Below are 24,269 nucleotides of genomic sequence, written 5' to 3'. Positions count from 1 at the left end.
TCTAACGTGCACCCAAATCTGAGCACACGGGCCTAAAGCATTTCCGCCTCCATTGAAAATTCAGCCGCCGCAGCTGGGATTTAATCTCGCAACCTGCGTGTCAGCAGCCGAGTACCTTAGCCAGCAGACCACCGCGGCGGGGCAGCAGCACAATGCTTTATCAGCCAAGCTATAGAACAGCGGGTGCAGCCGTAGCTAATAATGGGAAGCGTGTGGCGATACGGCTGGCGTGATTTGTTTCCCAGTAAGACTTCGCTATTTCACGCTTTGGACGACTGGAGCATAGATACATGCAAAGTGTAAAAAGCGACTAATATATTTTTTGAGAGCTTGTTTCTAATGCTTGCGCCCTGTCCGCCGGCCGACGACGTGTACAGCAGCAGTGATTTTGCGTCGTCGTTCAAGGTTGACGCTCGGTCACCTTTCCAATGATTCCAACAGTGCTCAATAGATGAGGTACCACCATCCAAGGCGTCGGTTTTTGGTGGCCCGTGCGCTCGTCTTTTCGCGACTACGTGCACTTCGTTCTCGTCGCGTCGTAGGCACGGCAGCGCGAGGCAAGTTTCTACGATGAGCGTTCCGCACGGGTACCCATATTCTCCTAAGCCTCCTCGCCGGCCTGCTCTCATCCCCGTTGAAGAACTCCTCCTAGCTGCACGTCTGCAGTTTATGAGCGTTAGCCAATGAACTCACGACAACGGCCAGTATGGCATAAAAAGGGCAGGTGGTTAACGTGCCAATCAACGTGGCCAACAATGTGCAGTGGCGGCCGCGGAACAATGCTGCCTGCGACGTTTACATAATGCGCTGGCTCGTTAACAAGCCTAGGCTACACAAATGGTCTCGCCAAGAAACGTCCCGTGCACCTCCGTGAAAGCTCCTTCAACATCATTCACTTCGCTTTGCGGATGTAGCGGTTGTTTTCTTTATTGGTGTATGACGGTGACGGCGGCGACGACGACGACGACAACAACAACAACAACAACAACAACAACAACAACAACAACAACAACAACAACAACAACAACAACAACAACAACAACAACAACAACAACAACAACAACAACAACGACGACGACGACGACGACGACGACGACGACGACAACAACAACAACAACAACGACGACGACAACAACAACAACAACAACAACAACAACAACAACAACAAAAACGACGACGACGACGACGACAACAACAACAACAACAACAACAACAACAACAACAACAACAACAACAACAACAACAACAACGACGACGACGACGACGACGACGATGACAGCGGCGGTGGTGGAGGCGACGGTGGTGGCGGAGGCGACAAGAAAACTTTACTTAGCGATGCTTCTAATCTTAGTCGTCATCGTTTGCATGTGTGTAGCTCTTCCCGATAGGTCTAAAAGCTGAGGGGGCCTAACATTATTTCTGCCTCATTTTTTATCACGTGACCCTTGAGTTAAAAAGCGACCCTGTGAGCACTTTTTTATGACGATTTTACCAACTCGCACTACGATAAGTTGTATCAGCAAAAACCTAAGAGAAAAATTGTCCTGCTAGTTTTCTTCTGCCACATAGCATATATGCAAAAAAAAAAAAAAGCCTAACCGCTTGCCGGTACTGACAATTGCTGCATGTGCTTGCCTGTATGCAGCACGATCCCCGCGACTGCTTGCACGCAAGAATGCATTTAATGTAAGTTTACTGCAATGATTAATGGCCCAGGGCTTCTCCTTCGGTTAGGTAATAAAAACAGTTGAACAGAGCAGTAAGATGGAATTGTGATCCGCAGCACGTTAATAAAAAAATAAAAGATGAAAAGAAGTGGTGAAGCTGCAGGTGCTAGGTTGTGATCATGTAATACTCCCACTTCAAAGTAACTTTGACCAGGTAGAAACGAAAAAAAAAGAAAATTCAACGATAGGCCTGCAACTTGGCGGACATCCAGCAACGTGGGAGGTCGCCCTACCCGAGCGCGTAGTAAGAGTGCATTGTGTTTGTCGCGTTCTTTTTGCTGTTGCTGGTGTAACGCGCGCACGACCAAACTGAAGGGGCTCTTCCTTTTGCAGCTAAGCTGGTTTTCCAGCTTGCACAACTTCAGAGGAGGCACGGTCCGTTCGTTTCGCAAGAGTTAAAGAGACTCTCGTCATATTTATTACGCGCCCCCAGAGGCCGCACCCCCATCCTTAAGCTCAACAGCCCGATGAAGTAACTTGACGTGCAGACGCGTCGGTCGTGTTTGTTGTGTCATTTCAAACAAGTTCCTCGAAGACACTGAGAAAGTCTCGCACGGTCCTTTCGCTTCTAGACTCTTCATCTTACAGGCCACTCTGGAAGCGTGTAATCAGTGCTTTCCTATACGTCCGATCGCGGTTGTAAACGATAGCGAATGGAGATCGACTTGAGCGAAGTTATACGCCTGAACATACAATCGGGACGATTGATGGTGTACGCCTCGGACAAATAGCTACCCATCTTCGCACAATCGACTGCGTACTGACGTACGTTTGCGAATGCGGCCGTTAAGCTGGTGTGCTATCTCCGGAGAACTTGCAACGGGAAGCAGCGTTTTCAAGGTTACACGTGCGTCGAGTCTTCCCTCACCCCCCCGCCAGACAGTATAACTTATATTCATTTTTCTCCTCTTATGCACGTCTGACGCACGTGCTTCGCGTATGTGGTTACGGTAAACCAGCTTTCACTGGTTTCTCCTTTTATACGCCTAAGCGCGGGCACACGTTAGTGCATGGTGGCGCATTAGCGCTAGCGATGCTCAATAGAGAGTTTTAGTACTGCGTACGCTGCGTACGTGGCGGCGTTGCGTACGTAAGGACGCCACGTTCTGCGTAGTGTGCATGCGCAGACCGCAAAGCGCACGTATCGCGTTACGTACGCAGCCGCTACGTACGCACGCATGCGATGCGTGCGTGCGTACGTATGAGCTGATCGCGCCGCTCTCGAACAAGTTCGCGACAGCGCGAGACTTCGTTTTGCAAAATGGCGGCATCGAAGGCAAGCACCGACCAGCTCTGTGGCTTAAAATATGGCCATAGTCTGGCTATAACACTTGGATTGGCTCACATTGGCTGTCAACAACACGTGCTTCTATTTTGTTCTACCAGATGACGCAACACGCTTCACGCTCGTTACGTACGCGTGTACTACGGCGTACTAAAAGCCGATTAGTGGCAAACGACGCCAAGTAACGCAAGGCGCTTGCGTGATGCGTATGTAGCACCATTCCGCAGTACTAAAACTCTCTAATAAGAACGCCGCTCCCGACGACCGAGCGTGTAGCTCGAAGGGCAGGAGGCGCTGTGCTTTCGTGATAACGTCGGTATCGACTGAGTCTAAACCCTCTTCATTCCGCGCCACCCAGTTATCCACGTCTAAGCAAGATACCTCGGCTTAGCTTCACTGAGTGGCTGCAAGGACGAAAGAAATAAATATTCAGCGCAAGTTCAACAAACTTGTGACGTATGAGACGTGTTCATCATGTTTGGCGTTCTCTTGCGCGAGAATTACGGAACGCGCCATGCTGCTGAGTATCCTTGGCGTATATATATAACTGCTGTATGCAGATTCGCTAATTATTTGTCTGGCGTAATGAAGCTTGTGTCACGCTTACGGAGTTCACCTCGAGCGCTAATTGCGATGACAAGCTGGCCTCGTTCGGGGGATATTTGTTTTGCGGCAGTAACGACGTACAGGTTGATAATCTGACCTCCGGAATCAGGCCAACTGTCTGTGTTTGAGCGCGTGCTCTAACGATTTCACTGTTGCGCCGGAGTTGTAAAAGACCTTTCAGGCAGTCTGTTCAGCGGTTTTCTTTTTTTGTTTTTTTTTCTCTGAAGGTTGTGCCAGTATTTCTCTATGTCAGGGTCGACAATGGCGTTAGCGCAGAAAAATAACCTGATTGTGTAGCACTAATGGCATTTTTCTGGAATGATGAAATGATCCATAAAAGCCAAAGCACAAAACAAGAAAGTCATCATCGTAGACATATATTCAATAATTACAGAGATATGCGCAGCAAGGACGGAAAGGCTGAAGAACTAATGAATAAACGGCAAGACGAACTGAAAGAGGCTAATAGAAAACAGTATTAGGAAATAGTAAATAAACAGTTACTGGATCAGATTGACTATTTCGGGTGCCAGGCAGGGAATGTTGATAGACTACAGCATATGCGTGGCAAAATCGATTTGCGTCCAGGGTAATTATGTGCGCGGTTTAATTAAGCGTGACTCGTACATGGCTTTCATTTCACTTACTCACAAGGCCGTATATACTGACATATTATGATATAAACAAGAAACTAAAGATCGAGGAGGGTTATTCGCGTAGAATATGACCACAAATGAAGTTGGACGTGTCGTGCATGACTGGTGACGTCGGGTAAACGATGGTGGGAAAGTGATTAGATCCCTGATATGTTTTAGCTTTTCCATTTTTTTTTTGTTTTAGAGCAACGAAGTTGACGTGGCTGTTGTACTGTAGTATTGACAAAATGCCTTTCGTTTGCAGTTGACTAGAAGTGAGTGAAAGGACCACTCGTTTTTGGGTGTTCGTAGATGTCTCAGCGCATATTGAAGACGCATTAAAACATGAAATTGATTCTGCGACACGGCTTATTGTTTCTGGCGCTGTCCCCCCTTCCAATTCTCTCCTTCTTCATTGTCGCGAACTGGTCAGCTATGATAACTTGCGCTGTCACGGACAAATAGAACGCTAAACAGAATTTACAGAGTAAAACAGCTATCGCAGTCAATAACTGTCTTAAAAGATGAACTAGAAAGAATGCTGACATTGTAGATATGCTCCAGGTAAATCAGATGCGAAAAAACGCGTTTGCTTTGACCTGGCTTGTTCGTACTTCATTTGCCGATGAATGTAGATTGCGCATGTACCTTTCTAGATGTAAGCCTTCTGCGCAAAAATTTTTTCTTACGCTTTTGCAAGGTGTGTGTGCGTGTCAGGTGTATGATTGATTGATATGTGGGGTCTAACGTCGCAAAACCGCCATATGAATATGAGAGACGCCGTAGTGGAGGGCTCCGGAAATTTAGACCATCTGGGGTTCTTTAACATGCACCCAAATCTGAGCACAAGGGCCTACAACATTTCCGCCTCCATCGGAAATGCAGCTGCCGCAGCCGGGATTTGATCCCGCGACCTGCGGGTCAGCATCCGAGTACCTTAGCCACTATAGACCACCGCGGCGGGGCTCAGGTGTATGACAGGAGAAAGAGAATGGTGGGAGGGAGCTTATATGTTCGCCACCAGTGAATGAACCTTGTGGTGCAGTGGCAAGCCTTGGAACAAAAGTTTCACGGAATAACCAGCCATTCCACATTGCCATTCTGAGTAAATCTCTTCCGAGCAAAACTGCCGCTTTATTTCTGAGTTAATATTATAAATAATGTAACGTTTCTTCATACATTTAGTGTATATTTCTCGTTTTGTGATCATTCAACGATTTACGTGGCCAGTGTAAGAGCTTAGTCATATTATTTATTTGTCCATCGAAAATTTGTGCAACTCCCAATCAAGAATTTGTTTACTTCTTTTTCTTGTATGCTGTATTTGTTATAGCTTCCGCAATCCATGTTTTCTTACACAATTTTCTATTTCTCTCCTGTAATATGCACTTGCTCAAAGTATTTTTGTATCCTGTCTCATTTTCGTATTTAGCTCAATCTTGTTACTTTCTGCAATCTTGCGTCAAGTTTCGTACAAAACATCAATTTGCTTTATGTGTTCGTTTCCCAATGTATAATATCCATTTCAGGAGACTTTAGGGGCATTACAAAATAAAATAAATAAATAAAATCTCACCACGGACACGCAAAAACAAAGTTTGACCGCCGACTTTGCCGTCTTCGCCGCCGCAGGTGGCCCTCGCTACCTGCCTGGCGCTCGTCACGTTAGCGGCCGTCCCGCTGCCGCCCCCGCCGCCGCCGGTGAGGCGGCCGAGCCCGTACTCGGCGTTCCGCAGTGTCCGACCTCCGGCGTGGTTCCGCGTGGAGCCCGCGCCCAGCCGCCAAACCGAGAGCTTCGTCGAGGTGCCGAACTTGCAGTCTCCCGGCGGAGACTTCGTGGGGCACCCTCTTGACTACGGCAGCAGCCTCAACTTCGGTGGCCCGCTCGCCACCACCGTGGGTAAAGTGAAGGTATGCGAGATCTGTCATGTCACTGGATTTGGTTGATATGTGGGGTTTAACGTCCCGAAACCATGATATGATTACGAGAGACGCCGTAGTGGAGGGCTCCGAAAATTTCGACCGCCTGGGGTTTTTCAACGTGCACCCAAATCTGAGCACACGGGCCTACAACATTTCCGCCTCCATCGGAAATGCAGCCGCCGCAGCCGGGATTCGATCCCGCGACCTGCGGGTCAGCAGCCGAGTACTTTAGCCACTAGACCACCGCGGCGGGGCGTCATGTCACTGGAGAGGTGAGACGCTGCGCAATGTGTTGCAAACCGACTCGACGGAATACCGCTAGGTTGAATGTCAACTTGTTTACATCGCGTTGCGCTGTAAACAAGTTCACGATGAATCCCAAATAGGTGGCCCAACTCTCTATCATACTGCAAGGTGGCGGGATGGTTAAGAAAAAGAAACGAGAACCAGTCGTCCGTAGCACGAAGCAACAAGCAAATTCATACGGATTTCTCATAAAGAAAAGCTCCCTTTAGTAGCCACAAAGTTCGTCCTGATCCCGGGATTGCACCCGGGACCAACGCCTTTCCGGGACGGTTGCTCTGCAAATCGTGCTAACCGGGAAGCTAGCGATTGACTGCGTGATGGAAACTTCACTGACAACTCGAAGCGCACGGACTCATTATTACTAATAGATTCGGCGCAAAAGTAACTAAAAACGCTTTCCTTTGTGACTTCGTCTTGTGGCAGTCACTTTCTCTTCTAGGGGCGAAGCTCTTTAGGCCGTGAGTCGTTCCCTCCTCTGTGGTAGTATGTAGCCACCTCTAGTTCGTTGTGTGTTTATGTCCATAAAAATAATATAACACTAGATAGCGTTAGTGTTTTTTACAGCACATTCATGAGTGAATGATGATGAGTGGGGCGAATCGTCCGTCCGTGCGTCCGTGTGTCCATCCGTTCATTCTTCCATCCATCCATCCGTCCGTCTGTCCGTCCGCCTGTCTTTCCGTCCGTCCGTCCGTCTGTCCCTTCATCCGGGCGCACGAATGAGTGGAAACACGGACAGATGGATGGATGCTTCGCCCCACTCATCATCATTCACTCCGTGTATATGCTGAGATTTTTTAAAATCTGTACTGACGTTGAAAAGCGAGGTATCCACGAAGTGTATCCGAAGGTATACTCTTGTGCGGCTGCCCCGTCGCGGTGGTCTAGTGGCTAAGGTACTCGGCTGCTGACCCGCAGGTCGCGGGCTCGATTCCCGGCTGCGGCGGCTGCATTTCCGATGGAGGCGGAAATGTTGTAGGCCCGTGTGCTCAGATTTGCGCGCACGTTAAAGAACCCCAGGTGGTCGAAATTTCCGGAGCCCTCCACTACGGCGTCTCTCATAATCATATAGTGGTTTTGGGACGTTAAACCCCACAAATCAATCAACTCTTGTGCGGCTAGTTATTGGATCACTGAACTGATTTGTTCATGAGGACAGTCAAGAGAAAGATCTCAGGCGAGTTCTTTATGCGTCGCACGGAGGGCGTATTGGTAGTGTTACGACTGAATTACAACGAGGAAGAATTGTGACTACGAAATTGAAGATGACGCCAGAATATGAATTTCGTCGATGAAAGATATTCTCCTTTTGCAACATTCGTAGGCAGTTGTGAAATAACCAAATAAGTTAAGTGAAATATAACATAGTGCTAGCACATGGTGTCAAGTTTGCTAAAGACGTGGTCGTGCCGAAAATAAAGGTAGTAGAAGACATACGTTCGTTTGACTTTTCCCTCAAAACCAACGGTTTTTCTTTTCACAACAAACGACACCGACGACTACATCATAGTTTCTATGAGGTGGGCTTTCTCACGCTATCGCGTTAAAAGAACTGAAACTGTAGTGCTTATAGTGATATAAGCTGGACGTTCCTTCACAGCTATCATGAAAAGAACATTTTGGTATAGTGATATAGATTCGACGTTCTTTCGCAGGTGTCATGAAAAGAACATTTTGAATTCACCGGAAGTAAGCAAGTGCCTACGGAGAAGCCTAACCTAGTTTCGATCAACTATAGACGCTTTAGTGGTACACTGTATCCCTCTTCGACTATCGTAATCCTTTGATTGATTTGTGGGGTTTAACGTCCCAAAACCACGATATGATTATGAGAGACGCCGTAGTGGAGGGCTCCGAAAATTTTGACCACCTGGGGTTCTTTAACGTGCACCCAAATCTGAGCACACGGGCCTACAACATTTCCGCCTCCATCGGAAATGCAGCCGCCGCAGCCGGGATTCGAACCCGCGCCCTGCGGGTCAGCAGCCGAGTACCTTAGCCACTAGACCACCGCGGCGGGGCTATCGTAATCCTTTGCTTTCATGTAAATACCCAAGGTAGGGGAAGCTGTATGAGTTTTCGCTTTCTATTAGGCATCCCCAGACAAGTTCCAATTTTTTCGCATTAACTATAATCCAGATTACGCATATGTGTAGAACTAATTTGCCTTTTTCAACTGCGTATGACGGAGGTGGGTAGTCATGTCTATGTTTGGCCACATTTTATCCCGGTGATTCGGGCGCACGTTAAAGAACCTTGGGTGATCGAAATTCGCGGACCCTCCTCTACGACGTCTCTCATAATCATATATACGGTTGGTTTGGGACGTAAAACCCCACATGTCGAACATTTGATCCCGGCGCCAATAAACACCACCACCATCATCGTCAGAGATGAGTATTTTCTTCATTGTTTAGAAAAAAATGAAGACAAATATTTTACGCAAAACACACAGCGGGAAAGCTGGATGCTGTAAACAAAATGCACAAATGTTTGCGCGCGTACGCCTTCTGTGAAGTTGAGCTAAAAGCTAGCAGTAAGACACGCCACACACAAAACGAACAGTAGGCCGATAGCGTCGGTGCTATATTGGAAGCTGGTAGCCCGTTACATAATACTAAGATTCATGACGGGCGCTTTCCACACACATAAGTGCTCTCTTGGATGCAGTAAACACCGCGACCGCGACTGCTTTTAGCGCAATTTTCTCATTGATAATAACACGCTCGAAAGCGCGCCGAACGTCGCTTCGGCGAATCACTCTGAACGGTCGTAATGATATCGTTGCCGGAGATTTTAAACAATGGCGCTTCTGGTTTGCGCGTTCCGGGATATAATTGCGCACTATCAATCAAGCTCTTGTTTTTTTCGGCTTCTGCACAGTCGTGTGCCATACCGGAACCCTTTGATCACGTGGTGCACGTTACACAAGGCTTGTAGCACTTAGCGCCACCCCGACTCACGCACGCAGTCAGCCGCACCTGTTTCCTGGTCGTCCGGCCTTCCCCCACTGACAGGCAGGCGCTCGCATGAAGCCGAACGTATCATTAATGCGAGCTTTGAGAGCTGCGATATCGAGTCGGCCTTGTAGCGCGCCCGATTCGTTATTGTTCCCGGCGGTGTTTACGTCGATTCGTCTTACTGCGGTATACGGCGGCGATGACGTGAAATGCCACGTGGTCGCTCCTCCTATAGAGCCACTCTATCCGTAATTTGTTTGAATGAACAACAGCCCTGATTAAGGGTTGTTTGGGAGGCATCGCCAATTTTGTCGGTGTGTGATCGATTAACGACGAGGACCAATAGCCATCGATTTGTTCGGTGTTTGGTAACGCGCTCTAGCGTGGCAATCTGAGGCACCTGAACATCGTCGCAACCAATTGAAGCGCAGAAATGAGGAAAGCGACAATTTTGAAGGCTGTAATACCTTGCAGAAGATGAAATGTAAGACAATTGTGTGTAGGTCACCTTCAATTGCGTACCCGGCATAGTAGCTGAACACGTAAGCCGTCGCTCTACTGAGTGGGTGCGGGTTTGATTCCCGGACGCGGTAGTACAGTATTTCGATGACTGCGAAGTTCAAATAGCAGCCGTGTGATTATTTTCATTTTATTCATTTATTCTACTTTCACCAAAACAAATACAATGGCGAAAAAGGGGGGGGGGGCGGCAAAAAAGCTGCAGTTATTGCAGTTTGACTAAGAACAGTCCATCCTACGTCAGCAATGACAGGGTAAAAGCAAAATACAAGAATAATAAAAAAATTAAATAAAACAAGTAATAATACAAGCAACAGGCAAAGTAAATGAGAGGCCAAGGTATACAAACAAAAAGGAATATTTCATAAACACATGAACACAGTATATCGCAGAGTGTGTATAATCGCTTTTGTACACAAGAAAGGTACACAATGAGGTTACACAAAAGAAATAAAAAATAAAGGAACACAAAAAATGATGCAAAGCAACACAGAGTGACCTATGAAAACAATACAAATCTACATGAATAGTGTTTGCACATCGATAGTGTTTAATTTGTCAATTCTTATGTCTTGCTGCTCATATGAGTTGATTATGGTAGCTAGCATGTGGCTAAGCCTTTGGGTGCCGTAATTGGTGCGAGATAACGGAATTTTCCACGGGGGTTTATATCGATGAAACTAAATGGTTTGAGTATGTTCAAGACGTAGCTATACGCGTTAAACTATCCCAGGTGGTCGCGATTAACCGGGGGAGCCACTCTGTGACGTGCCTCGTCACCATATTGTTGTTTTGGCACATAAAACTCCAGCAATAACCTTCACGTGTGCACGCCAGAAGGTTGAATCACTTTCGCAGTCTCCGACTGTAGGTATATATAGTCGGTACAAGCCCTTGCGAGAAAAAAGACACACATAAATACTGCTTCAATGTTGCAAGCAATTATATTTATACAGTAGTTCAGGCATCATTTTCATTGTTTGTTTGCTTCGACAGTCCTATAAGGGAAAGAAAAACTGACCGAAAGATAGAGCCGAGAAAGAGAGGGAGTCAGCTCTTTATTTGAAAGCAAAGTGATCAGCCGCCATATATTTTGCAAGGAAGGCTATATAGGAATGTGAGCAGGAATATTTGTAAACGAATAGAAAAAAAAATACAGGTCTGGCAACCGTTGTCCTATGTGACGAATCAAGAGCCACGATAGTTTGAAAAAAAAAAACAAAAAAAAAACGATCACCACCAGCAACACACATGAGAAGGAAGGAACACTCTTGAACACAACACACGTTTTTAAATGTATCATTAGAGTTCGCAGAGAAAATCGATTTATTCTATGAATTCGAACAAGCAGCTCACTGCTTTTCGCTGTGTCGGTGGGCGGGGCAAGTTATACTAACGGGAAATCATAAACTGCAGGCAAAGTGAACATGACAGCGCTAAAAAAAAAAAGCCGTGAATGTTCTGTGACTTTTGACGACAGCGTGCAACAATCTTCCAAATTTTGCAGGTGCTGGACTACGCGAGCCGACTGAACGCCGAAGGGGGCAGCAGCAGCCGCTACGGCAAGCCACTCGTGAAGCCGTACGAGAGCATCTACGAGAGCAAGTCGCAGGGCGCCCAGAAATACGCGAAGAAGCAAAAGTCGTCGAGGCCCACTTGGCGGTCACAGCCGCGAGAGAGCAGTGAGAACGAGATCGAAGGCTCGTCTATCGGCGGCGGTGTCAAGGACGAAGCGACGCCGACGATGCAGCCTTCTCCACTCGAGGACGACCAGCTGCCGCCCTTTGACTTCGCGACCTCCCGGAGCGGAGAGGAGTCGGCAGAGTCGCCTCTTCCTGAGACCGGCGAGATGGCGGGCTTCTTCTTCTGATGACCGTATCGGTTGTCCGGCAGGGGAGGCCTTCCATGCCCTTGTTGATGTTTTTCGCCCGTGTTAAAAACGGAACGTGAAAGCAAAAGGCGACTGGGTCCTTGTGCCGTGGCGACAAATCACTCTTTGTGACAAGGATGTATAGTGTTGTTGGGCGAGCTTTGTTTGACTGAAGTCATGCTTTCCGTGGCTCCAGTTTGAAGATTGTTTACGGGTGTATGAATGCTCTTCAGTGATAAAGGCGCTTGGGCGGCTTTGAGCAGGGCCTCTTCCTACTGTACTCGTTTTGGGAACTATAGCGCAGTTATGATGGCTTTGATAGTCCGTCCGCTCGTTGGAGGCCTGAGCAGGCTAATGGCGATGGCGAGTGCGATTACATAGGCGTTTATCGATTGAACCGTCATTATATTTGCGAAATTGACGGCTTTGAGTGTAAATGACCTGTCTTCTCGCACAATATGACTTTTCACGTGGGTGTCTTGGCTCAAAACTGTGGTGCAAAATAGAAAGCTAGAAGGATGAAGACACCATTGGCAGCACTGGTGTCTTTTCGTTTGCATAAAAACCGTTGTGCGGCTAAATAGAAGTATGCCTGATAGAGTACTCAAACACTGGCGATGGTCTGTGAATGTATTAAGATGGCCAGCAGTCCAGTACACCGTTCTTTGGAATGTGCAATAATGTTGTTCATTTCGTAGCTTCGTGAGTGTGAGTAGCGTTAACTAAATTGATGCAGTCAACGGCAGCCGATAAACTACAAATAACTAATGCTTGGCTGAAGAGCATTTAGTTCTAGAGACTGGAGGTATAAAAAGTTGCTCTGAGAACATAATTAGGGGACAACCAAATGGAAGTCTCTTCAGAAAACCTGATGGTGTCGCGTGGTTCAGAACCGGCGCATTAATTCATATCTCTATGTTTCAAAGCCTTGGTCTTCTCGCCTGCGATTAAGAACGCATTACTTATGTGCCCATACTACGTGTGGGGGCGGACGCACACGCTCAAAAATGATGTAGCAACAACCGTAGCGGCTTACCTTCACGTGATGCGCGGTGAACAACCGTGTTGCAATCTAGCGCTTTGACGCCTTGGCGCTTGAATAGGCTTCGGGATTTGTTTGCTAGTAAAAACAAAAATGAAAAGGGAGGTAAGGTGAAGGGAAGAATACTGCATGATTCAGTTCGTAGGCTGCGAACGAGACTTGTTGCTTCTTTCAAAGGACGTGGACTCGAATCCCAATGACCCGCTGGCACGACGATGCCTACGCCCCAGCTCCGTGATTAACATGCGAAAGACATTGAGCTGGAGACAGAATACGTGAAACCGCGGCATACGTTGGGCACCCTGGAAGCATCTCTTAAGACGCATCGATCTGTCATACCGAGAGCAACGGAGGTCACGTAAGTGTATATAAAAGTTGCTATTCCAGCTAATCGTTCACGGGGTGCTGTCGTCATTTGCACTGATTTTGAAAACCACCCATACGTTTACTCAGGAATGGCGCTAAGTTCTCCTTCATGCGCAAGGTCGCGACAGAAGCTAAGGGTCACATGTTTTACTGCAATCCTTAATGGTTTAGAGAGAGAGAGAGAGAGAAGAAATGTAGAAAAGGTAGGGAGGTTAACTAGACTATGCGTCCAGTTTGCTGCCCTACACATGGGAAGGGGGAGAGGGGAGTAAAAAAGAGAAAGAGGACATACACATGTCACATCACACACACAATGCCGAGTTTCACAGGCTGTCCCTCAATGAAGTTTCTGTCAAGTATCTCAGGAGGGCTCGTGTGGCTTTCTGTGCTGATGTGCTGCGCGACCAGGCTACTAAGAGCTTTGCTTCATTATATGGCCCGTCATCGAGTCTATTCAAGGCACACTGGAGAGTCCGGCGATCTTCATCAAATTGGGCACAGTGGCACAAGAGATGTTCAATAGTCTCTATACAGTTGCAGCTTTCACACATGGATGAATCTGCCATGCCAATGCGATGGCTGAATGACTTAGTAAACGCTACCCCAGTCCACAGCCGGCACAGTATTGTAGCGTTACGTCGAGAGATATTGGATAGCAGTTGTTTCTGATGTAATGACTTAATGGTTTAGTGAAGGAAAGGAGTGTCGACCTTGCATATTTTCTCCCCGTGCATGACCGGGGCAGATGGAGTGTCGACAATTGTACATCAAACTTCTGCGCTCATTCCTGTTTACTTCTCTGTAACTCACATGACTTGACAGCGCCGGGGCATAGAAGGGAATTCTCAAGAAACGTTTTTAATGAATGATATACGTTGCGCTTTCGTTGTTCCCTGGAAGAAACCATGCGGGCACATGCAGCCCAAGCGATCATGAACGACACTGCTGTGTTGTAAGAATGGTGTGCTCCGGTGCAGTATGTACAGATCCGCTTTAAGGGAGTCACTTCTGTTTACGCCTAATATACCTGTGTGTGTTTCAAGGTGGCGCCTCATGCCACACAGCATGAGTCGAAAAGCAGGTCTCGAAAAGCATGTTGTACACGCTATCACCCCAGTATACGTTTCATAAACTACGAGTCGCCACCTTGTTTCGCCTAAGTGTATAAAGGTGCTCGAGTTTTTCTTTGTTTAATCTCAATGCAAGCAAAACACATTGAAGATGCTTGCGTGATTTCAGATGTTCCAGGATTCGCAGAGTTAATTGCGAGCCAGATATTATGATGCGGAATAAAGTCGGGCCGCGATATAGCGCATAGGCTTCCGTCTTGTCTTCCTACACGCACACCTAAACTTGAAGCAACTTGAAGTTGCCCTGAAATCTACTGTATATAGACTATCACCATATTTTTATGTGTTCTATCTGTTACTTGCGATGTATGTCAGCAGTTCCAATCGAAATGATTTTAAGTTGTCGTTACAGACGCGTAGGTTAAGTGACACGATAGCTGTTTCCATGCTTACTTTGTATAGAAATGCCCACGCAAATATTATCAAGGGTCATTCGCAGCGGCTGTTTGTTGTATAGTGAGAGATGATATACTCCATTTTCGCTTACATTCTAAGAAAAGTGTAAGCCGTGTGTGGAATACTGTCATGTGGCTGACAATACAGAGGTAATAAAATCTTGTTTCCCCCCAAAATGATGTCTGTATACTTTATCTTGATTCTTTAGACTGGGAGAGCGTTGAATTTCACTGCGCACGCAAGGGTAAAATGAGGTAGCGAAACAAATGCTTGAAGATGCGTATATAGAACAGTAGTGTCGATGCAAACTGTCGACACAAAAACTGCTCGGCCTATGTTTTCTGCACAATTGTTTACGTAATCCTCTGCATTAGAAATTGGTTGGCTGGCAAAATGTCACACCATTAGCTACATGCGTTGATCAAAGATTCTTATATCAATTATATCGCGTCCTCCAGAGTTTGATTTGCTTTGGGAATATAAACTCCGTCATTCAGTCGATCCTCCATACATTTTGATCAACGAAAGAAATTGAATTTTGTTCGTGGTGCTAGTTTCTTCGTTACACACAACTAAAACACAACTAAATATAACCAACAGACAATTAGGCCAAAAAAAGCACAGGATACATTAGTTGTTGTCATTAACTGTTGTGTAGAACTGATGAAGTAAACTGAAATAAATTGAGGTAGACGAAAATTCACCTTTCCACCCCGCTAGAATCTGAGCACATAAGCCTCGAATTCCACGCCTGACTCTACAAATGTAGTTACGATAGAAAGCACTTCTAAGCCGACTTTGTTGGGTGTTTATGCGTGTGGCATCTTAAGGAGTAATATCCAGTGCCACTCGCAGCGAAGGTGGCGAGAAATCAGACACTAAAACTTGTCATTGGGCGTGGCCGGTGTGTCACGATATTGATGGATAGAAAAGCACAACTACAATATACAAAGGTTAGCAGACAACATGGACACGCGCACCGCGGACAAGGCACTCTCTGATCAGACATTCTCAAAGGCAACGAGTTCGGCAACTCCTCGCCGGGCCGGCCTTCTGACACCCCCCCCCCCCCCGGACGAAGCCGAGAGCTCGCACTAATACGTCAAAGTCGACAGAGAAAAAGAAGCAGTGCAAACGCATGTGCCACCGTGACTCACGATGAGGCAGCTGCAATCTCCCACTTGCCAAGACCAGAGGTGGCCGACTGCCGGCTCGAGGTGGCGCGACGCGTGCATCGAATGAGTGTCTGAATTTAAGTAAATTATGGCTTTCAGTCATCATCATTCTGCCCACGGTCACTGCGTGGCGCTACTTACAGAGCGCGCGTAAGCGCACGCAGCTTATACCTGTCCATCACAATCGCTGGCGCGTATGCATAATAGCAGATCGTTTCATGTTAGGTCATTGACGCCGATCTAGTGGTGGAATGATTAGCTCCATCTTCCGTGTGCAGTTGGGATTGCACCCGCTACTATATTAGAAACACAGTTGTCGCTGCATCTCGCATTTTATCAGCAAATAGGAACATCAAGTGAGCTTACGTGAGCCACCTGTAGTCACGCTTTAAGAGACTATTAGTTGAAAAAAGAAAAGAAAAAGAAGAACGTTATGGTGACCTAATTTTAGATCTGTTCTCCATGCTCGCCATGTCAAACACAAGCGGAAACACGACACTTCACACGTGCGCATCAACAAGTCCCATCTACGCTATACCAGCTGGCCAGCAGTGCATGCGCGTCGTAAGTGCGCTGTAGTGACATATGGATAAACACACAAAAATATCATCAAAGATGAGAAATTTAGGTGGCAGATACACAAGAGAGAAATACAGAGGTGAGAGTGCATGGCTGGAGAAAGATTGGAACTAATGGATATATACTTTTGTAAACAGCAGCATCCACGTTGAGGAATATTTCTGTCTTCTAGTAAATAGTTTCTTTATATCATTTGTAGAAACGGTCCTGCAGGTAGAACATTTTCTGTAGAGCCCGATCAGGCCCGGCGAGCCTCAATAGCCAGTTGAGTCCTGGAAAAGCAGCTCCGCCAACAGTAACCAGACTAGCTGTAATAAAGTTGTATCTCTCTCTCTTTCGAGATCATTCCAATGACCACTTTCCCTCACGCCTTGAAAGAAGCGCTACATCAGATTGTCATTGGTTTTGTAAGTTTGCCATCATCAAATTCCACTTACAATGTCCAGAAGTCCATGCAATTTGGAATTCGATGATCAATATTCTTGACTCAAATGCCATGCTTTGAAAACGATCTACTTTTTTGCTTCTGACATAATCACCTATTATTATCCCATTTCCTGATATCCTCTATGACGAGCCACGCATTTTTGCTAGCAACGTGAACAAGAGAGAGACAGAGAGAGAGAGAGAGAGACAGAGAGAAACATTTATTGCGCGAAAAGAGAGGAGAAGAAAGATAAAAATCGGTGTCCCTTACGCTTCTCCTTTAATAGCTGAATGCGATAGTGATATCCTATCCCTACTGCGTATTTCAACGATTTAGTGCATACTTTTCAACTATATCATGTTACTCGAGAAGTTTAAATTGTGGATTACTACAATGTAATCGATAAAGTTGAAAGTGTCTTGTGTCAGTGAAGCTTTCGCATATCGCTGCATTCGGTGTAATGGGTAGCATGTTTTGAACCACTAGAAAATATCCGCGTGAAATTTTTTTCGAACCTGCTGTGCACAAACTACGTGGTCTTAAGGGAATACGCGCCGTAACATGTGGACCTTTAGTATAATGGCTGGTAGGCTTTAAACCATGAAGCCGTTTCGATAATCACATGCTCTGACGCCCGACCGCAATGTACGCTTGTACTACGCTGTCTGACTGCTATATCACATGTTGTATAGTAAACCCTGTACACGGTACCCATGTGTTTGTAAAGCATGAAGGTTGTTTTCACTGCATTCTTAAGCAGAAGATATTTAACCATACTTGCAAGTGCATGCGTGAGTGTGCAGTAGAAGGCCTGCTTGTCACGCCAACGAGCCGGGTTTGATCCTCACTGGCATTAGGGAACGTTTATTGTTTACTTTATTTGCATCTTTCCCGATTTTTTCGGTCATGTATCAGACATGATGATTTTGCGCCCACAACCAATGATGCCGATGTCAGAATTTCTGCAAAACGAGCTCTTTAACGTTATTGTGTTCAAACAAAGGCAGGGAGGTTAACCAGTGCTCAGCTCGATAGCCTACTCTGACCGGAGAGACTGGGAAGAAAAAATGTGAAGAACAGTTCAAGATCAGAAGAGGAAGGTCACTGTTGTGGCCGCGCACATAAGTGTGCTCGACGCCATGGACGGTCGGTCGCGGAATGAAATCCCGGTCATAGCGGCCGCATTTTGATGGAGGCAAGATATTAAAGGCCCTTGTGCTCAGATTGAGGTCCACGCGAAGGGCCGCAAGTGGCAAAAGTTACTGTGCCCTTCACCATGGCGTCTCCGATGATCATATATCCTGGTTTTGCGGCGTAAAGCCCCAACAAATTTTACCACCACTTCACCGACGATCAGTCGGCCAGGTGACTGGAAAAACAGCAGTGCATTCGCTGCTTTACGCAACTTGAACGTGTGGTTCCATGCACCCAAATTTCTGTCTGCCGTAAACCAAACAAAAAGACCCGACATTTGAATGAGCTGCTGTTTCAAGCGGACTTCTTCAATTGTGCACTTAATGCTCTAACTTCGATGGGCTCTGTAAATCACAGAGTTTATGATTAAGTACAAGCGTTGGTATGATCTTAATATGACGAGACAGTATCGAGTAGACGTGGCTGTCGTGAGACCAGGTAATCCGAGTGTAATCGAGCCACACGAAAACGCCATACCGTATTACGAATTTGGTTACAGTAGGACTACAACATTAGGAACAGCCCCATATTTCGCTGCCTGGCTTCTCTTTCCCTTCGTTCTGCTCCACCAAATTGCTGGCGAACCCTGGTCCCGCCAAAAGTATATCAACTCTGGTGAAATCTGTTGTATAATCTCTTCGGGAAGTCTATACCTGTGGCCAGAAGAACGCCGTGTAATCATCACGTGCACTGAAAACCTCGCTTTCTCTTGGCTTCCATGTTGGCTGCATCGGTACTCTCTATAAGCCACGATAACTCTCAATGTAGCTACATTTTTCCTTAGTGTGTCGTCGAATGGCTTCCAGAAGCAATCTATTTCTAGCGGTCGCCAACGAACTACGTTATCACCATCACTCTTCTTTGTCGGCCATGGTACGCTGATCGCGTTGGCTCTCATCCCATCATGGAAGTTAAGCGAAATTGATTTGCCGGACTCTCATGGAAGATGGAAAATCACCTGGGAACGCCAACTGACTGCCAGCTGCTATTATGTTACGTGTCACAACTCAGCGATATACGCTTTCACTTGCGCCAGCATAGAGGGATCTCGCCAACACTATCGCACCACGCATCTTCGCTTAACTAGATTATCGCGAGAAATAGATTACATAGCGAAAGATAAAGATAGTGAGATGACAAGAAAAATGCAGGGAAAAAATCAGAAGCAACCTTAGTGGCTTGTCCAGCAATGGACTCGTTAATGAGAAAAATGCAGGCTGCCAACGTGGAAATTACAAAGCTGCCTGCTTGAATGTGCAGTGGCTGCTAAAAAGAAATTGTGTTATTGTATTTAAAACTTAATGAAAAATATCTTATAACATGGTTGTTTGCAGCAGAAACTTTCAGCCAATGCTGACGCCCTGCACTCTGTAGTGGGTTATCCGGGGTGGTTGACACCTAGTTTTCATGACACGCTGCAGCGAGGTCGACAACTGGGCTAGTTGGTATGGTTCGCTTTCAGATTCAGACCAAGCAAACAACAAAGGACGAAGTTGTGAAGAAGTTTTGCCGTAACTTCGTCCCCGTTGTTTGCATTGCTTCAATCTAAACTCGGCATACTGCTATTACGTACGGCAAATAGCCCAATAGCACTCGCACATAAGAAAACTTTGCGAGGGCTGTAATGGTTCCAGTAATTGCTACCCCGTGATATACTGCGAGTTTGTGGTTTTGCTTCTCTAAACTCTGCGGTATCACATGATTGAACGTTTCGCTGAAGTATCACCGGCATCGCGACTCCTGTGATGCTGAGCCCAAGACGTCCGGCACGCTGTTCATTATCCTACGCAGCGGCGTATACGTTTTCCCACTAAGCAAACAAACAACACCAGTCAAAGCCAAATGGCTCGCAACATGACCGCAGCTGCTATTAATGAGCAAACTGCTTTGAACTCTGCACCGGAGGCGACCGGGAAGTCTCTCTTTCTTCGCCGGCGCCGCACTTAACAGGGAAAGAAAGAAGGGGCGAGGATAAGGAAGCTTTGTTTCCTAATGCGATGGCCATAGGCCGTTGGAAAACACCGCGGCGCTCACTGCTCTTTCAAGCAGCTGGCTTGGCTCGTCTGTATACTCACTAAGAGCGTTTAATTTGCGCGCTTCCAATTGGGAGTGCTTATTTTCAGCCCCGAGAAGGCCCTGAACGCGCACGACACACTCCCCGTGCACCTCCTCACACACCATTTCTCACTTCTAACAATGGGCAGCTTACTATGGAGGCCTCCTAGTTGGCCGCCATTATCGCCTGCTGCTGCGGCGCCGAGGATAACCCTCGGATTGTCCTTGCAACAAGGGCAACGATGACTTCCTTCCTCGGGAACGCGAAGTCGGGACCCGCATATACTCTGAGCGGTGCCAAGTTGGTGCCGCTCGAGGTGAAAGAGGCCTGCGACCAGGGCCCCGCTGTACGTTTTCTTATCTTGACCCCTTTGGTTACTCGTCGGGGCTCTGCGTTTTCCTTTCATCGACGCAGATTGCTCGGATATGCGTTAAGACCCATGCACTACGCCCCCCCCCCTCCCCTACCGCTTCCCCATCGCAGGCTTTGTCTCTATAAAATGCGTGCAGTATTACGGGAACTACATTTGGTTAAAAGAAACAAGACAAGCGTGGACACTGATACAAACAGTGCTTCGAGGCAAGGAATACGTTAGTGCCATGTACAGTTATCAGCAAGCTTGTCAGCAAGCTTGACACGATGTCTGTATGCGTGAAATCACACCTACCTGGACAATGAAATGCCAGGCTCACAAGAACACGAACCTTGTGAAAGACACGTGGACGCTGTTGTTGTTGCTTATTCAGCGTGGATTTCCGCATTCTCGGCATATCCGCTCAAAACGAACACGCAATAAAGTTTGTTGATCATTTAGTATCAATCGACCATTTGCTATGCGTCTACTCTTTCTGTCTTTATTGTTTATTCATTGCTTTGTTTGAAAACGGACGATATTTGTTGACCGGAGAGAAACAATATAACACTTATCATTTACGATGCCAATCTCTCGGGCATAGACACGAGCACGAGAGCTAATGGCACCTCAGTTATTCATTTGCATCTGCGAAACCAGCAGCCCTCTTCTTTTGGTACAGTGACCTGCTTTATTTTCATCGACAAATGGACTGCCCGATCTTTTGTGCAGGTTGCTTATATGGAAGCTGTCGTCATGAGGAGCGCTGCCACAAGCAGCAAGTCGACAAACAAACAAACAAACAAACAAACAAACAAACAAACAAACAAACAAACAAACAAACAAACAAACAAACAAACAAACAAACAAACAAACAAACAAACAAACAAGTAAATGAACGAACTCGCAAAGTAACGAGCAACCAAGCAAAGTAACAAACTAACATTGTAACAAACAAATTGAAAAACACACAAACCGACTGAACTGACTGACGAGTGAACGTACGAACGAACACACCAACAAGGCTCAGGAGTTCCGCTACACTCCTTGTTCTCCGTGAGTGCGCAGCAGTTACACGTTTTCGGGAAACGAATGATCTGCTTGCAAGAGACAAAAGAAAAAAAGAAGGAGAAGAATTAAGACTCTCAGAAACGCCAGTACGTATACGGCCGTTCTATTTCCCATTCGATATTAAAAGCGCTCGCCATTTTTTTTTGGTGCGTTCTAAATTCTCTCGCCAAGACAATTCAGTAAGTATACGTAAAAAAAAGTAAACTGTTCAATGATGGTTTCATTAAAGAACTGAAATCTCAACCGTTCTTGGGTTCTGCTTTATTTATTCATCTAGGCGAAACATGTTCAAAGCCACATATAGTACTTGGCTCAATATCATATTTGCGTCTTTCGAGCTACTGGTAAGAAGGCAAAGCCAAACCTTGAGCCATAACTATTATATACTATTTACGTACCACACATGTGAACTGCACGTGTGCGTGATGCGACGTGTAGTCAATTCAATAAGGGAAAGAAAAAAAAACAACAAAAGGCTCGTAGAAATAATCCGAAAATATTGACATTGTGAATAAGTGTTGAAAACATTTAACTTTGAAACAAACGTCGTAAATTGTAGCCTGGCGGTACAGTGGTGTTATTTTTAAGCTGCATCTTAACGGCTCTCATCTGCGGCATTGAAAAGTGCGTGAAAAGGGTGATAGCTTCTATCCGACGAGAGCTGGCTTTGTGTAGAGAATCAAATGATAGTTTAGTCGAGTGGCGCACTTTCCTTGTCGATATTTCATTACACTGCAAACATTTATAAAAGTGAGCAGTAACAACGGGATCACGATGAAGTCTTACCATTGATATGCGGTAATTTATGCAGGTTATCAGTACGTAGTTTAGGACGAATAAAATGTTCGAAACCCACTGCTTTAAGGAGCATAATACCACTGTTACTCGTTCAATAGGTACCAAAAGCAACTAACCCAAGAACAAGTCTTAACAAGATCATCCCATGGTCAAAGCTTTGTCCAGACTGGTGACTGAACGGCACTACAAACGGGAAAGTGCTTCTGTTCTTACTCGTCCGCCAGGGCGACATCTTCGCGATCAGTCACTCGACACCTTCGGTTTGGACGAGTGACTGACCCACAGCTGTTAAAAATTGACCCCACAGATGCTACATTCCCAGTTGAGATTAAGATGAAGAAATGGGGTTAGACACACTGCAGAACGAGGATGTTAGAGGATCGGTGATGTATTCGAGCAACCGAATGGATGCCAGGGAAAGAAAAGTGCTGCCGAGGTTGGCAGAATTTTGGTAATGCGACAGACTTGACAACCTTGTAAGGAAGGATGGAGTCAAGTGACGAAAAAAGGAAGGTCTTTGTCGTGCAGGAAGCGTTAATTACGCAGCTCTCGATTATCAGTTTTGTTTTTAGTTTGAACTCACCAGCGCAGCCTCAAAAGCGTCAGGCACCGTTGAAATAAACGTGGCAGCGAATTTCGCATTCTGTTTGCGATCAAGGCAGGAACGCTGAGGCCAACTATTTGACTTTCCCGCTGCCTCAAGACTGTCACCGAAGCGACGCATTTGTTTCCCAGGACGGGTAAGTAAGCCTGCGCACTCTAAACCCCCTTTTTGGGGTTCTGCAAGAAAAGTAAGCCACATCCTTCACGCACACTTCACGTACACCTTGGCGGCTCGCGAACTCGAGCTGAATTTCACGCTTCGAAGCAACGCTGGCTAAGAAAACGGCAGTGCCGACAAGGATTGCCTTTGAGAGGCCGGTTTTCTCCGCTATCCCGACAAAAAGGAAAAAAAGTAAGCTTCATATTTCTTTTCTGCAGTGCAAGCGAGTTCTTCTGGGAGCACGCGCCAACGTCAAGCTGTGGTCGCCGCGCAACTTTTCTGTTCAAAGGTAAACGGGTCGCGCCACCGAGGATTTGAGCGCTTCCCTCGCTTTTTTTTTCTTTGCTCCTCGTGCCCGTCACAGGGTCAACGAACAGAGAAGACGCGCCGCACATGTGAAAGCAGTCGGCAGAGAAAAAAAAGTGAGCAATGTTATCTCTTGTCATGGTTCGGCTCGTGCATGACTGTATGGGCGCGGAAACGCTACGCGCCCTCGTCTGATACGCAAGCCGTTCGTGAACCCGCACTGCAGGAAAAGCGTTCCGAGCCTGTTCCATGGCTTCTTCACGCACGCGCGGTCGTTTTTGCACTTTCGCGGCCTTTTTCGAAGCTCCGGCCCATTCTATTTTGACTGCGGACGTGAGACCTTGAAGTAGATTCTGTGCTCGTGATGCATGTCGGATAGGCTTTCCTTTCAGGAACGAAAGTGAATCGAACTTGGCAATGCTACAAGCTTGACGTTGAGCAGTATACTCACGTGAGGTCAAGCGGTGTTATATCGGTACTCATACAGCTTCTGGGGAGCCGATAAAGATCAGCCCTCTGGTGTAACTACATGATTGATTGATATGTGGGGTTTAACGTCCCAAAACCACCATATGATTATGAGAGACGCCGTAGGGGGGACTCCGGAAATTGTGACCACCTGGGGTTCTGTGCACCCAAATCTGAGCACACGGGCCTACAACATTTCCGCCTCCATCGGAAATGCAGCCGCCACAGCCGGGATTCGATCCCGCGACCTGCGGGTCAGCAACCGAGTACCTTTGCCACTAGACCACCGTGGCGGGGCAGGTGTAACTACCCAAT

The 24,269-nt window shown here is 46.6% G+C and overlaps 1 protein-coding gene across 1 annotated transcript in view; it reads left to right on the top strand.

Annotated features, from left to right (window-relative positions):
- The window catches only part of LOC119169232 (uncharacterized), a 75,589-nt gene extending 60,648 nt beyond the window's left edge, over nucleotides 1–14,941 (top strand). The window contains exons 2-3 of the mRNA XM_075881490.1: nucleotides 5,886–6,164; nucleotides 11,469–14,941. Coding sequence (XP_075737605.1) covers nucleotides 5,886–6,164; nucleotides 11,469–11,831 — 642 coding nt within the window. The 3' untranslated portion in view covers nucleotides 11,832–14,941. The remainder of the gene's footprint in view (nucleotides 1–5,885; nucleotides 6,165–11,468) is intronic.
- The last annotated feature ends 9,328 nt before the right edge of the window (nucleotides 14,942–24,269 follow it).

Source organism: Rhipicephalus microplus, chromosome 2 (genome assembly GCF_043290135.1).
Source record: "Rhipicephalus microplus isolate Deutch F79 chromosome 2, USDA_Rmic, whole genome shotgun sequence".
Classification (NCBI taxonomy): Eukaryota; Metazoa; Arthropoda; class Arachnida; order Ixodida; family Ixodidae; genus Rhipicephalus; species Rhipicephalus microplus.
Note: the sequence above shows the minus strand (reverse complement) of the source record. Positions and strands in the feature narration are given on the sequence as shown.